At 32.0% G+C, this 15,481-nt stretch overlaps 1 protein-coding gene across 1 annotated transcript in view; it reads left to right on the top strand.

The window, feature by feature from the left end:
* Positions 1 to 12,844, top strand: part of LOC149426277 (uncharacterized) — a 375,377-nt gene extending 362,533 nt beyond the window's left edge. Inside the window, exons 9-11 of the mRNA XM_089648535.1 lie at positions 3,676 to 3,838; positions 9,870 to 10,007; positions 10,755 to 12,844. Of these exons, the coding sequence (XP_089504661.1) occupies positions 3,676 to 3,838; positions 9,870 to 10,007; positions 10,755 to 11,638 (1,185 nt within the window). The 3' untranslated portion in view covers positions 11,639 to 12,844. The remainder of the gene's footprint in view (positions 1 to 3,675; positions 3,839 to 9,869; positions 10,008 to 10,754) is intronic.
* The last annotated feature ends 2,637 nt before the right edge of the window (positions 12,845 to 15,481 follow it).

Here is a 15,481-nt window from a genome sequence, read left to right as displayed (position 1 = left end):
AACTTCTTCAAGTTGGTCAATATTAATAATTGGGTCATTGATAGAGGAAGGTTCAAATGTTGACTTAAAGAATTCAGAAAACATATCACAAATTTCCTGTGCATCGTTAGATTTGCGCCCTTCGAAGGACAATGCAGCAGATTATCCATCAGACGATTTTAATGAGGATATGTATGACCAAAAGGTATTGATATTATTTTGCAATGAATTTTCGATGTTGTCAAAAAATAACCTTCGGGTTTCATAAGTCAATTTTTTGTATGTGGCACGTAAGAAGGAAAATTCACGATAATCATAAAGACTTTATCTTTATATGTCTTCCATTTGAGCCAGACTTTATCTTTTTTCCTTGATAACCTAATAAGTTCTGGAGTAAACCATATGGGGAATTTGTCATTTTGTCGTGCCAGTACTGGAATAAGCTTATCAATTACATTGTTTATTTTTAAATAGAATCGATCTACTGCTTTTTCGGCTAATAAATTTGCAATTTCAGATAAGATCGATTTCAGACCAATCAATATAATTAATGTCCTCATTAATCTAAGCATAATTAGCTTTCCTGAAATTGCGCCTACGCTGTATTTTGTTTTTGATTTTTGGTTGAATTACAAAGGATATATCAAATTCAAGAGCTGGGTGGTGTCTATCCTCAGATAGAAGAGAGTTGTTGCTACGTGTAACATTTGTTTCGCAACTGTAGAATACGAGGTCTAAGTATTTTTCATTATGGTTAGGTATACAGTTATATTGGAGTAAGTCCATCAATGACATTGCTTGAAGCAAAGTTTTCGATGCAGCCGTATTTAAGGAGGCGAGACCTTGACTGCTGTCTTCGGAAAATGACCAAGTCAGAGTTGGTAGATTCATATCTCCTAATACACAAAATGTATTATTTGGTTGTGATGAATATACAGATTCCAGGTTTTTGGAGAACGTATCATAGACCGTAGGTTGTGAGGCAGGAGGTATGTATATTGCACATATGATGAGATTGAAAGACCTTACCGGAATAGAAATGAAGATTTGTTCGATTTGACCATTTTCCCAGTCATCGAGCCGGGAAGATGCAAGCTCCTTGCGCACTGCTACCTTCACACCGCCTCCGTCCATTTTACCAGTGAGTGTACGGTCCTTACACCGTGTAACGCGAATCTATGAATTCAACCGTATTTATACTTGCTACAAGCCATGTTTCAACTAGAACTTTAACGTCGTAGTTATTCGATAATACATTAATTAGTAGCTCCTGGGTTTTGGTCCTAATACTACTACAGTTCTGGTAATAAAAGGATATAGATGATGATGAGATCATTTCACCAGAGTAGAGTGCCGTTTGACATATTCCACAATCGCACGAGTGATACATTATGCAGGGCATATGAGGCTTCGAAATTAAATAAAAAACATAGACTACTAATTAGATCAAAGAATATGAAATATGTTGACATTTTAGAATGTGAATGAATATGTGAGAAACATGGCATTGGTTTAAAGTTATAGAGATATTACGCGGTAAACAAAAATATAAAGTAGCTTTGAAAGAAACAAATTACAGGATACAGAATACTGTGAGAAAGCGGATACCGAAGACAGCAGTAACATGTTTGTAGTCACATGTTTTGCTGATCATGTGTGATTATCTTTTGAAGGTCTCCATCACGGCGAATGGTGAAAACCCTAGAGAGATCGTTCCTTTTCGCCATAATTCTGCCGTTCCGCACCCATTTGTATTTAAAGCCGTTAGCTTTTTCGCCGGCTCGTGTTTTGGCAAATAGGATTTTATTTTTCAATGTAAGGTGCTCGTTTATATAAAAATTGGTGATGGGAGCACCAAATCCTAATTGTTCCGTGGCGAGTCCTTGCTGCAGCGATGACATTATCACGGAGTCGCTTTGTGGAGAGCTGGACGACTATATTGCGTGGACGGTCGGAGGGCGAGGAGTGGCCGCGAGCGACGCGATGCGCAGAAACCACACAGCTACTTGGAAGCGTGACGTTAATGTTGGATCCTATTTTCTCTATTAATGTCATCAAATTTTCGCCCTTTGCTTCGGGAATCCCATGGATGTCTACATTGCATATTCTGCTGCGCTGCTCCATCTCATCTTGTGCATCTCGGAGTGACTGGACTTCTTGCCGGAGGTTTGAGTTTTCTTCTTGGAGAACGCTCACACATCCCAGAATTTTTGTGTATTGGTCCTTCCACTCGTTAGATAGCGCATCTTATTTTAACTGAACAGCGTTTTTAGAAATTTTGCGAGTTTTAGACATTTTGGTTGATTTATTTCTTAGTTTGTAGGTAGGTTTCTTACAGCTGTTCAGAAATACCCCTTATTGAGTTAAAAATAATTTAACTTATTTGTCTTTGACAAAAAAAAACTCTCTTCACAAATTCAAAAAGATTTCAAAAATTCAAAAACATAAATTGTCCGTGGTTGTAGCTTACAATGACGGTGAATTCGTTGTGCGTAATTTTTCAGGGCAATATGTAAAGTTGTATCGCACTGTCGCCACGAAATACACTATTATTTGATTAATTTTTCACTAGTTTATATGTTTCAACTTTGATTACTTGTTAAATTTGCTTAAATTTCACTACTTTTGTCATTAAGTCATTAAATATGGATCTGTCAGAATCAGCTGTTGTTTTCACTTGTCCATAAATTTTTCTGTAATACAATGTTATGGTACGTGTTGTAATACAATACTGTACATGTTGTAATACAAGGTTGCCGTATATGTTGTCATACAATGTTATCGTACATGTTGTCATACAATGTTATCGTACATGTTGTCATACAATGTTGTCGTTCATGTTGTCATACAATGATATGGTACATGTTGTCATACAATATAGTAAATGTTGTCATACAATGTTATCGTACAACTTGTCACACAATATTGTCATGCATGTTGTCATACAATGTCATACAATATTGTACATGTTGTCATACAATGTTGCCGTACATGTTTTCTTACAATATTATCGTACATGCTGTCGTACAATGTCGTCATGTATCAGGCTTTCTTACCACACATCGCTCACCGGTGGATATTATTTTGCTTTAGCCATCCAAATAAGGCATACGTTTTAATGCAGCTTTAGAATTTAAAATTTTGTGACGAAACTTGTAGAGTGATTAGACTTTAGTTTGAGATGCTCTTCACAGATGGCATTTGTAGCAGTAAAGTAAAACTCTCTATAACACAGAGATTTGTAGATGTATTAATAGCATTGCTCTCCCCAGATTGTGGGGAATTAATGCGTCAGTTTTTTCAAAAATTAATTTTTTGGGAGAGAAATAATAAAAAAATTAATGAAATAATTATTTTGTTGATTTGTGTGGTTTTTAGGAACATTTGTGATTTTCATTATTATGATCTTAAAGCAAACGAAAATTTACAGAAAGTTTAATTTAATTTTATTCATACTTTTCACAAAATCACCATATATGCGTACCTACATACTTTAATCAGTCATTCCTGAAGAGATTTTGTTTAAAACTTATGTTTTAATTATCCATTCAACTGAAGTGTAAAAATGTTTTTTGATTGCTTAAAGTACTGTGTAATCATATACGCCAAATACATATTATGTGATTGCTATCGTGATTTATAATGATATTCTACGATGTTTTCTTTTTAACCTTATAACTACTGACATCTGTGCAGGCGCGCTCGAAGCTCCCCAAGAAGCGACGAAGGGTTCTGCCAGTGGAACAGCCGAGACGCAACAACCGCGACTGCGCGGCGGTCTCTAACCGCAGAATGAACGCCATCAAACACAACCACCCGGCGGCCATTATCAAGGAAGCTCCCGTTCCGGGGCGAGTCGGTGAGTCGGAAAACCATTTCTCAGCAACTTAATAGTTATATTTTTATTTCATAGATGGCATAAATTATGAGCTGGTTTTTATTTTATTTATCAAATTTATTGCGCTTTTGTACTATTTATATCAAATTTACTGCGCTTTTATATTATTTACCTATATAAAATTTTATGTTACTGTATTTGCATTTTGTAGATTAATATGAGACTAACTTTCCTTTTTATATGCATGTTTTTCGGTATTCAGTTATTTATTGTTAGGGGTATTTCAGCATCCTCTCAATAAGCTGTCTAAACAACTAGATCTAGTATATAATTTTCGATTCGCGATTTATTTATTAATAAAGTCAGAATTTACCATTTGGTACTCGAATCTACAATAGCAGCTATTTTTTTTTGTATATTTTTTTTTATGAATTTAGTTAACTTTTGGTAAGCTATCAATAGTATCGTGAAATACGCCCTAATTATAGTTAATAAATACTTGCGATATATAGAAAACTAGGTCAACCTATCTCATATAATATTGCCACTGTAAACTTAACTGTTAACTCAAAAAATTATAAATTATAAACCGTAATAATCATAATAATATAAATAATAGGATAATTTGTGTAGCGCAATTTTCGTGATAATTTTAAAACTAAAATATACGTTATCCCATTAATAGTGCTTTTGATCGCTACCAAGAAGATGACGAATTTTTTTTTACACTATTTTATTTTTCAATTTCCTCTTGGCCTATGTCATCTTTGGGGATGTTATGAGGGGGATGTTTTTAGAGTAAGGAAGGAGAGAAATTTCTGTGAAGCAAAAATGTATATGGGTGGGTAGGAATCTAAGAGTTAATGTGTCCTGGAGTGACGGAGATAGGAATCCGTCCCTCCCATTGCGGGGCAGGGTGATGGATTGAGAGAGTCCGGCTGGAGAGGTCCCAGCCGCCAAGACAATAGACAAATCTCACCTCATGATCCCGGGCACCCCCGCTAAGTTACCAAACGTAGCGAACCAATGGGGTGACCTATGGCAAAGGTGTTGGTTAACCAATAAATGGTTCCCGGGACGGCGGTACCCGAACCCGCCTCCCAAATTTCACCCCATAGTCAGTTGTGTTATTATAGAGTTTGATTTATTTATTTAAGCCTTTAAAGATTTACAGAAAACCTTTGGTTTCTTTTTTTGACACATTTATCTTTTAATTTATAATGTAATAATCACAAATAAACTTCTCAAAACAATACACATTTTCGTAAACATAAGAAACATATATAAAATAAAACAATATATTTTGTACTTTGCCAATCAATAATAGAAAATGTAATTATTGCTTGGGGAGGAGCAACAAACTCGGCTATCAATTACATAGATACCGCACAGAAAACGATCTTAAAGGTAATACTAAAAAAACATAGACTTACTGATACAGACCAAATATTCAACAGCTGTTACGTACTAGATATACGCCAATTATACGTTAAAACACTACTAAACTACATTTTTGACAAAAAAATAAATCTCAACATACACAAAATAACACTAACAGACCAGTTAGACAAGCGTACAAAGAAAACATAAAAACTCCGACAATAAATTCAAGCTTTGGACAAAGACACTACCAATACCATTCTATAAAAGCTTTCAACAGTGTAAAACTTGAAATTAAAATTGAGGAAAATAAAAATATATTCACACACAAAATTACAAAGAACAAAAAAGACAATATTACCAAAATGTCATAGCATAAAATAAAAATAAAACCTACACGTAACACACAAAACCAATATAAACACACATCACTCACAACACACAAGATTATATTTTAAATGTATTATTTTCTCTTTAAATGTATTATGTAGATTATATTTTCATATTATAAAATGAAGACCTCAGCACGGGCAAGCCACCAGTGAGGCCAACATTAGTGGAAAACTTGAAATGTTAAAAATATTGTACCAAATAAAAAAAAATGCATCCTTTGCATGTCAATAGTCTTAGTATAACATAAGATGTGTTAGTTTTTTAAATACAGTGCATAGGAGTGAAGCATAAATATTCTTTGACATGTGCATTGTGCATTACATGAGTAAAGTGTTCCCAGGCAGAGCTCGTAACCACGTCACCGTGGAGCATTCGAAAGGAATGTATGTCGTAACTTGCTTTTTATAATATTAACAGTGACCATTCTTCTATAATTGACTGGACCTTTACAATATTATACATTTGCATAGTACAACTAAGTACTCACATCGATGATTCGTAAACATAATATTTTATTGGTATGCATACATTAATTAATATGTAGAATCAAAATCAAAACGGGAGTTAGTAAAGGAATTTTATTTATTTATATGCATAAAATATTAACTTTTTCAATTGAAAATGAAAGTCTGAAGTAATAATTATGAATGTTTAGAAACGTAAAACTGATCGGAATAAAATTTTATTAATTACGTTTTACAAATAATAAGCAAAAAAGAATTTAAATTTTTTTTTTCCAAAAATAAAACAAGAGGTAAATTAATACGAATACATTTTAAAGGTACTAAAAATAATTGGGATATTCCGATATACATCCTTCAATGTGTTTCTCGTTTGTAGGCAATGCGCGAAAAAGCGCGTGCGCTCTTGTATGTTGATTTCACATAGCTCGAGGTCAAACCATTAAGGCTATGCACTATGTCTTGTAATATTTTAAACTGAGCCGCTATCAATAACAACCCTTACGTAGATGGCGATATGGTTTAAATTCCCGCTAAACACCATCCGCCTGTTTTGATTTATGCAAGAAAAAAACATGGCCAAAAAGTGCCTTTTATTATATTCTGTGGATGTTCAGGCATAAATATTTAATTTTTTTCCGATCATTTTATAAATAACTTAATTTGCCACATTATACAATAAAATCATAACCGAAAATGGTTTCGTAAGTAGGAGATTTTGAACTAAAGCAGTTTTCATAGGCCTAAACATTATTTTTTTCTGGGCTTATAAATACACTTTTCTAAAAAATACTCGATTATTTCAAAGGTCAAGATGTATTCTACTCGCAGTATTTAATTAAAGCATCTGAAACATTTTAAGGCGACCAAATTTTCAATGCAAAAACACATGATTTTACATTACTACGTATGGCATCGCCTTAAACCCCCGTGTCGAATATAATTGGACCGCATAGTTTCGGGCGGGAATTAATAGCATTCGAATTAAATTCGTTGATAATCTTGCCAGACTTGCTTTATTTTTGCTATACTGTAAAATGTATTGTTATAGAGACGCATAATTTGTTCATGAACATTTTTCATTTAAATTACATTAAGGCGAAGCGTAATGCTAAATCACTATTTTTATTAATATTTATAACGAATTGGTGTACATTATGAATACCAAAAATATGTTTTAGATAAATTGAAAGTTTTCCTATCGTTTCGCTTGAGTAGAATACAAATAAAAAAATAAATTACTCGATAAAAAATATAAATGTAAGCTACTAAAAAAATAATTTTTTGAGTAGAAATGTATGAACGCATAAAGGAAACAACTTTTAAAAAATACAGTTATTTAGACAAGATTTTCTGTGACAGTTTCAGTTGATTAACTTTTTTACTTTTTTATAAAATTATTTACAAAATAAATGAAAACCAGTTTTGTGCTTGAAATCGAACGATTCTAGACTCTATTACCTACAATATAAGGTTTACCAAGAACATACACATTTTGGCTTGTAGCTTCCTTTTAAGTATTTAATTCTAGTATTATTATTTTTATATATTCTCCGTCTAGTTGGTCCCCACCATCGAAGAAGTTCCCGAGCTGCCACTGATATTATTAAATATATTATAATAATTGATAATTTTGATAAACATTATATTTTTTATAATGTTAACCACGCCATACAGAAAAACACTCAGTTTTTAATGCAGTGCATTCAAAGTTTATTTATATTTGCAATATTAATATTTGTCGGTTCACAGAATGACTATGCGCGCAGAACAATCATGCTCTCCTATCGATTTGGCTAGTGCGCGTGCGCCTAATAACGCATGTAACCTTCCATAGTTTACCACAGACTTCCATACACTTCCATGGACTTCCATAGGCTTCTGTAATTCCAAGACTTTTTTTAAGTTTTCATGTCTGAAATGAAAATCATACAGGTAGCACGTCAGTTACCTTCGGAACAATATATTCACGGAGTAACACGAGCACGCAATCTTAAGAACTCAATATTTGAGGTAGAATTTGTTTTTTTTTTTAATTACTGGTTTTATATCCTAACTTCACAAGACTATTGTTTGTTTAAAATTTGAATCAAACAAAGTTGCGTCTTGTTTTAGTTTTCGATAGTTGGTTAAATGTTTTGATGCTTAATATTCCATGATAAACATTTAAAATAGTGGGTTAAGTCTAGTTTAATTGGATAATTTAACATGGATTTGACACTAGAAAAAACTTTTTTCGATCTCGACACACGATTTGCATTTCACCAATGTTTAAACATTGATTGCCTGGAGTCAAGGAACAACACAATATAGTAGTTATATTATCACGGAATTAACAGCAACCGAAAGATATTTAGAAAAGAAGGTAATTTTAGCTTCATCTGAAAATAGTGTAATTAAACAGGATATGAACTCTTACTTCATCGCTTTCACATTTTAATCACTGTGTAAACATGGCTGCAGGTAATAAATTGATCGCATTTTACCGCACGTTTTTATATTATTTTATTTTCAGTGAAGTAAATTTAAAAACATACAATCAATACTTTGCAATTCAGCGGAATACTTAATTAATAAGAATTACTACTAAAAAACTATGTATTGACCAAAACATGATTATTTGTCTGGGTTCCATGATTACTCAATTACAATTTCAACACAATGACATATCAACACACATTTAAAAAGTGACATAATGTTATTAGAAGCGATGAAAAAACTAACTTATAAACCTAACCTACGTTACCTATTTTACCTAGTTTTGGTTTCATCACTTTTCATGACTATATATCATTTTAAAAATTTGTTGGACTGTCGTTGAGTTGATATGTCCGGTTACATTTGGCAGAATTAACAAGATTTAATCCTAGAGTAGTCGCGCCTTTCTGTGAAACCTGAGTAGTCGCGTGGGAGGCATTTTTCCGCCCATATTAAAATCCATTTTTGCACATTTGTAGTTAAAGTAACATATTAATGTTTATAATGCGATCAAAATGAAACACACACCTTTATTAAAAAAGTTATATTTATTCAAGTAATATATAAGTCACCAAAAAATTTGGTTTATGAAAATCTTTGGGAAAAATTGCTTATTTTTAGGTGGTCTTTAACATTGCCTACGTAAATTAAAAAAAAAAACTAAAATTAACACAAATTTTATATATCTAAGTAACGTGTTTCAGCGAAAACCAGTCTTGACACATGTACATACAGTGTTCGTTGTGCAGTAACATTTTGCCCTTTTTGTTCCAAAAAGGGAAACAATGTATGTGCAATTTATCTTATTGGTCTAAAAAAAAGTAAAATAAGGATAACAATATTTGAAAAACTCAATAAAACGTTATATTTACATCAAAATAAGCGCAAACACATAAAAAAATTTAAACCATCTTTGACTATCTTCATACTTTCAATAATGGAAGCTATTAGGACACTTGAAATCGACGAGTGCTTAGCTTACAAAATAATAACAATTATTTATAGAGGGCGACAATATACTCATTATATCAATAATATCATCATTTCATAATCTTTTTTGTGAAGTTTAAAATTAACTTTCATTTAACGTTAAATATTTATTTTTGAACTTAAATTATAAAAAAGTTATGATGGCTTAAGAACATATTTTCTTCATCAAATTCTATAAGTTTTTTAGATGTAGGGTTTAATTAAATATATTATATTTCATTGAAACTTAACTGTCAGTAACTGAGTTTTAGCAGATTAAAAATAAAATTACTTTTATTAATATTATGCTATAGACAAATAAATGCTTATTTTAGGTTCTCATTGAATAAAATTTGATGTGATGATTTCAGGGAATGCCAATGGGATGAATGTGATAGGACTGGCCCTACAAGGACCCTCCGTGACCCTGGTACGAAGTCCTACCAATCCTGCCCCCGAGGACATAGGCTACACTTACCATCACCCCCTGCAAGCTAGAGGACCTACGAGTAAGAATTTTTCTAAAATTTAGTTTCACTTGATCGTGCCATCATTGGGATTTTGAAATCTAGAGTACCAACGTCTAGAGACTAACTTCTTGTTAGTCTCTAATTAATTTTGATCATTTAATTTCATTTTCGTGTTTAAGTGTAAAAGTTGATAATGATTTATTATCGCATTCATCGTCCTTTAAATAATCATCATTCGTAAAACAAACACTATGGAAGATGTTTCAAATTATGTTGCTTGCTTTTACTATTCATTTTAGTGTCCTGTTTTTTTATGACTTTCATTTGTTACACTTCTAATCTAATTGGGTTTCACAGTTAACCTGTTTCAGAAGGCAGTTATTATTTAAAAAAATATTTTTGTATGGAATTAAAAATTTCTACATCTTTTTAAGTTTTTAGTCTTGAAGAAAATGTGTACATACTTCTCCAAAATTTGGAACTAGTATATTATCTGTATTAGTACAAGTTTGTTATATTTCTTTTAAATTTAAAGCAGTATTTAAGATATAAAACTCATTTAAATTAGCAAAGAATGATATAAAGAAATTTAGTGTTTTGGCGTGAATTTATGAATGAACGTGTTTAGTCATGAAATTTACTAATGATACCTACCTACAGTTGCAATCAGATCAAGATAGCTTTATCTCTCGGCTTCTTCAAAATTAAAAAAAATATAGGTTTTTTTATTGTTTAACTGAAATTTGAGGAAAACTAGCATTCATTTTTGTCTTTATTATTTTTCAGATGAAATTATTTCTCCACCTCAAACCATGTCACTGGCCTCCCTTCAGCCTCCTTTGCTAAACTTCCCCCCTCTGCAGCCCCGTCCAGCCACCACCGGATCCATGGACCTCATGCTTCCTCTCCAACCAAAGCTCTTGCCAGGGTTCAACGTCCACTCGTCGACCAGAGAGTCGAAGTCGGAACCCAGAAACACTGTGTTTGAAGAGAGCATTAGAAACAAACTGGAACATCTTAATGAGATAAACAACGACGCTCAAAACCAAGACAATGAAACTTACAGTCAAAACGGTGATGCGATATCTCCGCTTAGACAGACTTTTGGGGATCAAGCTTTAGTTGTAGATTCCAACTATCTTCCTAATGTTTTAGTAGTAGGAAGGGACGGTAGGGTGGGGGCGTTAGGTTGTGCTAGTGATATAAATGTAACGAATAACAGAGTCGACGAATACTCCGAATGTATTGAAACGGACAGGAGTGAGAGGAATAGGAGCGAGTCCAAGTTGTCGCATATATCCGAAGAGAACACGACCGACTCATCCCAGCGGGACCGCGACGTGTCGGAGCCGAGCCTCGCGGACCAACACCATCGAGTCCGCTTATCCGTGTCCCTGGCTGACGATTCCTTGCGTGAAGTCTACATCAGTTCCAATTGTTCGGTAAAGAATGACATGAACGAAAACTTTTCCTCAAATCGAATGGACGAAGTCAATTCTAATGTGTTTAGTGAACTCGGAAAATGTGATAAGAAAGGCCCAGATGGTGATAGTGTTAGGAAAACCAGGATCCGCGATGCCACTTCTGTCCCCAATGACGATAGTGATATTTCCATTAATGGTAGTTCTTCGAAATTATGTAATCAAAGGATTAATTCTAGAAATAATTGAGCTCATTTTATCTTTGTTGTTAACGTTGATGTTTTAGAGATATTATATATAAAAATACGTTTATAATTTTTTATTTATTGTGTTTGTCTTAGAAAATTACTGAATGTTATTTAAAAAATCAAAAATTACTCGATCAAAATACAGCATAATTGATAATTTAAAAATGTTCCCTTTTATCGAATCGCGTTAAAGAATCCACTCAGACATATTTTCACTTAACATATAGGTATACAATCAGGTTGACTTTACAATTAATGTAGATAGCACTAAGATTTTATTTTAATATAAATTTATCTAAATAAACTATTACATGAAACATAACTTTTAATTCTGCTTTTTAATCTAAAGAAATAATAACTGTCCTAAAAAAAAATATTAAATGAAAAATTTTAAGTATAATATTATTGTAACTTCAGCTTGTCCTAAATAGAGTATCTATGATAAAAAAATATGTACTTAGGATATAAATTATACAAAGTAATAAGAAAGATTTTTGAATAATTCACGATTGATTAATTTGTTATTCGTGGTGATATCTTGCTATTTTTCACGGTGTGATAATTTAACTCCATATTTTTGATTTAAATAAAAATTGAATATAAATTATATTTTCAGCTATGAAAAATATTTAGATATTTGAAAAATTACTAAACTTGTAAATATAGTAAAGGAACTGTGAACGATCTATAAGGGGGGTATTTCACCATCCTCCTGATAGCTTATCATAAAATAACATAATATATATTAATAAATAAACAAATAAATACTCACAATAGGTAGAAAACTTGGCTAACTTATCCGATGCATAACCACTATTTATAGTTTCGAGTACCGAATAGTGATCTCGGACATTATAAATAAATAAATCAAAAATATAAGTAATCCTATGGATAAACTATCAAGAGGATGGTGAAATACCCCATAAATCTTTCTCATGTGTTAACAATGTTATTAAATATGTATCTAGTTCCAAACGTCTCCTAGAATGAGTTGAATAGAAAATATTTTTGTTATTTATTCCAAAAATATAATATGAATCCGTACGGCCATTACGTAAAAGATTCACCGTTTGACTATTATTTTAATTATAAAATTAAAATATTTTTTTAAATGACGTTTTCCCTCTGGTCAAAGCGATATTAATTTAATGAACTATTGTTTATTATTCTTGTAAGATTATTCTTACAAGAATACCGGAATACCTTCTTACCGGATTTATAACTTTATATCCTTCAAATGATTTATTTGTCTTGGAAAGCATCACATATTATTCTAATTGTTCCGTTGATGTAAGTATACATAATTACATAGTTTGCATATTGAAACGTTGAATTTGAATTAAAAGATTTAGAGTTTTTATACCCTGTAGAACTGTACCTGAATGTTAACAAGTGATGTCTAATATATGTAAATATTATCTATTTATTTTAATTATAATAAATAATTGACTCATTGTATGGCAATTTTATTAAATCCTTTAAATAACATAGGTTGAAATGGAAAACTAGTTAAAAAACATTTGTTTTTGCGTATTCTCATAGAAACTTACTTCTAGCTATAATGGTAAAATTTAAAAAAAGATAAAGTATGTTTTTCGAAATTTCAATGTTTATTTTTCTGTACAGAATTCTACCTTTTTATCTAAAAACTACCTTAAAACATTGGAATTTCGAAAAAAATTATTTACTTTTTTTACTTGTACTATCATGTATAATGACCTCCCGAAGCTAGCGCACTTTACCCCCGGACACCCTGTAAAGCACTAAAGTAGTGATATCATTAATAATATCCGACAATTCACTCGGAAATTAATAAGGATGTTGTTAATAAGAAAAATTTTGTTAAGAAATTTTCATTCTAAACATAGTATTAAGATAAAAATTATATATTTACAAGTCCATGCTACAATACAGTTGCAGACAAATGTCTTCGGAAAGCGGAAAAGTTCCTTTAAATTGCTTAGCAGAACTTTCTTAATAAAAATACCTTATTTAAAATAAATAATCAGATACAGTTATTAATGAAAACGGAAACAAATTCACAGTTTCGCGAGTCAAAAAACCATATGCATAAAAAAATCTACACTATACAAATCTAATACAAAAATTTATTGCGTACGTCCTAAATGTATTTTAAATCTGTATACACATGTAGCTCAAACAATTTTTTCCACCATAAAAAATCAATAAAAATTGTCAAAATACTATTATATAACAAAACTTCCAAAAATTTATAAAAATAAATCTCTACACCTTAAAAAAATCGTCATCACCCGGAAAACATTAACATTATTGAGTCCCGCCATAAATTAAAAATTACACGCACATAATAAAATATTCCAGTTCATAAAAAAGAAAATGAACCTATAAATATGAACGCTCTAAACGTTGCAAACAAGTGGTCGCCATAAAACGAACGTAATCCATAGGTAGACAATATTAGAAGTCAGCGGAAGAGAAAATAAGTTAATGGACCATAAAATATCTATTTAAAGTCCCTAAACTTCCATATGAATTGCTCCTAGCAGACAAAGCTTCCATTGTTTACATCGGCCTTCCCATCTGGTTGGATTCAACCGCCGATTTGGCAGGATTCCAACATTATTTAGTCCACATAAACTATGATAACATGTGCCATTGATAAACTAAGGAATACTACAAATGACACAATAAAAACAAACTAAACGGGGCCTTATTCGGAATTATGATACGAAATTTGTGAGTTTTAGCAAACATGATTGCTATGTTAACTGTGTAATTTTTTTCGTCGTTTAAATTAGCAATAGAAGTATTATAAGATTTTCGTATCTTTTTAAACTCTGTTCTGCTGATTTTGATTCGAAAACTATGATCTCGAATTTAAAATGTTCTTATTTTGATATTAAAAATTATCTTATCCGAATATATTATTTTAACAACTGCATTTGTGTTGCTAATAATGGTTTCCAAGTCATGAACAGCGGTATGTTCACTGTCACCTCTTACATCAATATGTCGAAAGCGGATATAAATAAAGTTTTCTGTTTTTCTGTAAGTAGTAAAAATTTCAATTTTTGACCATTTGATGTTGAATCTCTCCAGAGTATTTGTTGGTGCGCCAACAGATATATACGTAAGGTTTGAGATTCCGCGTCAGCGCTTGGCTTAACCGTAAGGTTCGTCTGCCTTATGGATAAAGGGTTTTAATAATTTTATCTGTTAATTGAAATTTAATCCAATTAATGCCATCATAGAATTTTTTTAAATCACCTCTAGAGCGGTGTACAAATTTTACGGTCTAGGCTTTATCTTACTATGCACAAACAGATAAAGAAACATACTTATCTGAAGTAAATGAAGCTAAAAATATCATCAATAAATATTGACATTTGTTACCCACACATTAACGCACCATTGCACAAAATAATAATTTATTCCTTGACTTCAGGTAGGTACTAACCGGCAAGCTTAGTTTTGTTACTAAGTTTTATAACTCTACCGTTCAAGGACACTATTTTCTGAAGATATGAGTTCTAAGTTTTGCTCTGAATTCTGTCGAGTCTCTAATGATTCTTAAATCGTATGGCAGTATATTCCAGGCTTTAAGTCCTGATTCAACAAAAGCACGCTTACAGAACTAAGTATCTGGTGAGCGCTTTGGTTTCTTCAACCTTCCAATAGCTCATGAGGTGGTATTAATAAATATGTTGCATTGGTGCCATGTTTCTTATATATGGAGGTTGTGGCATCCATGTCGATATATGAAACTTCTATTCATACGCCATAGTGGACTTATGGGGCAGCAGCATGGCGGAAGCGCGGAACGTGTAGCAGAGGGGGTAATACATCAGGTTAAGGTGGTATA

The sequence above is a fragment of the Hesperophylax consimilis genome, chromosome 1 (assembly GCF_061612785.1).
Source record: "Hesperophylax consimilis isolate HC1 chromosome 1, BYU_Hcon_1.0, whole genome shotgun sequence".
Classification (NCBI taxonomy): Eukaryota; Metazoa; Arthropoda; class Insecta; order Trichoptera; family Limnephilidae; genus Hesperophylax; species Hesperophylax consimilis.
Note: the sequence above shows the minus strand (reverse complement) of the source record. Positions and strands in the feature narration are given on the sequence as shown.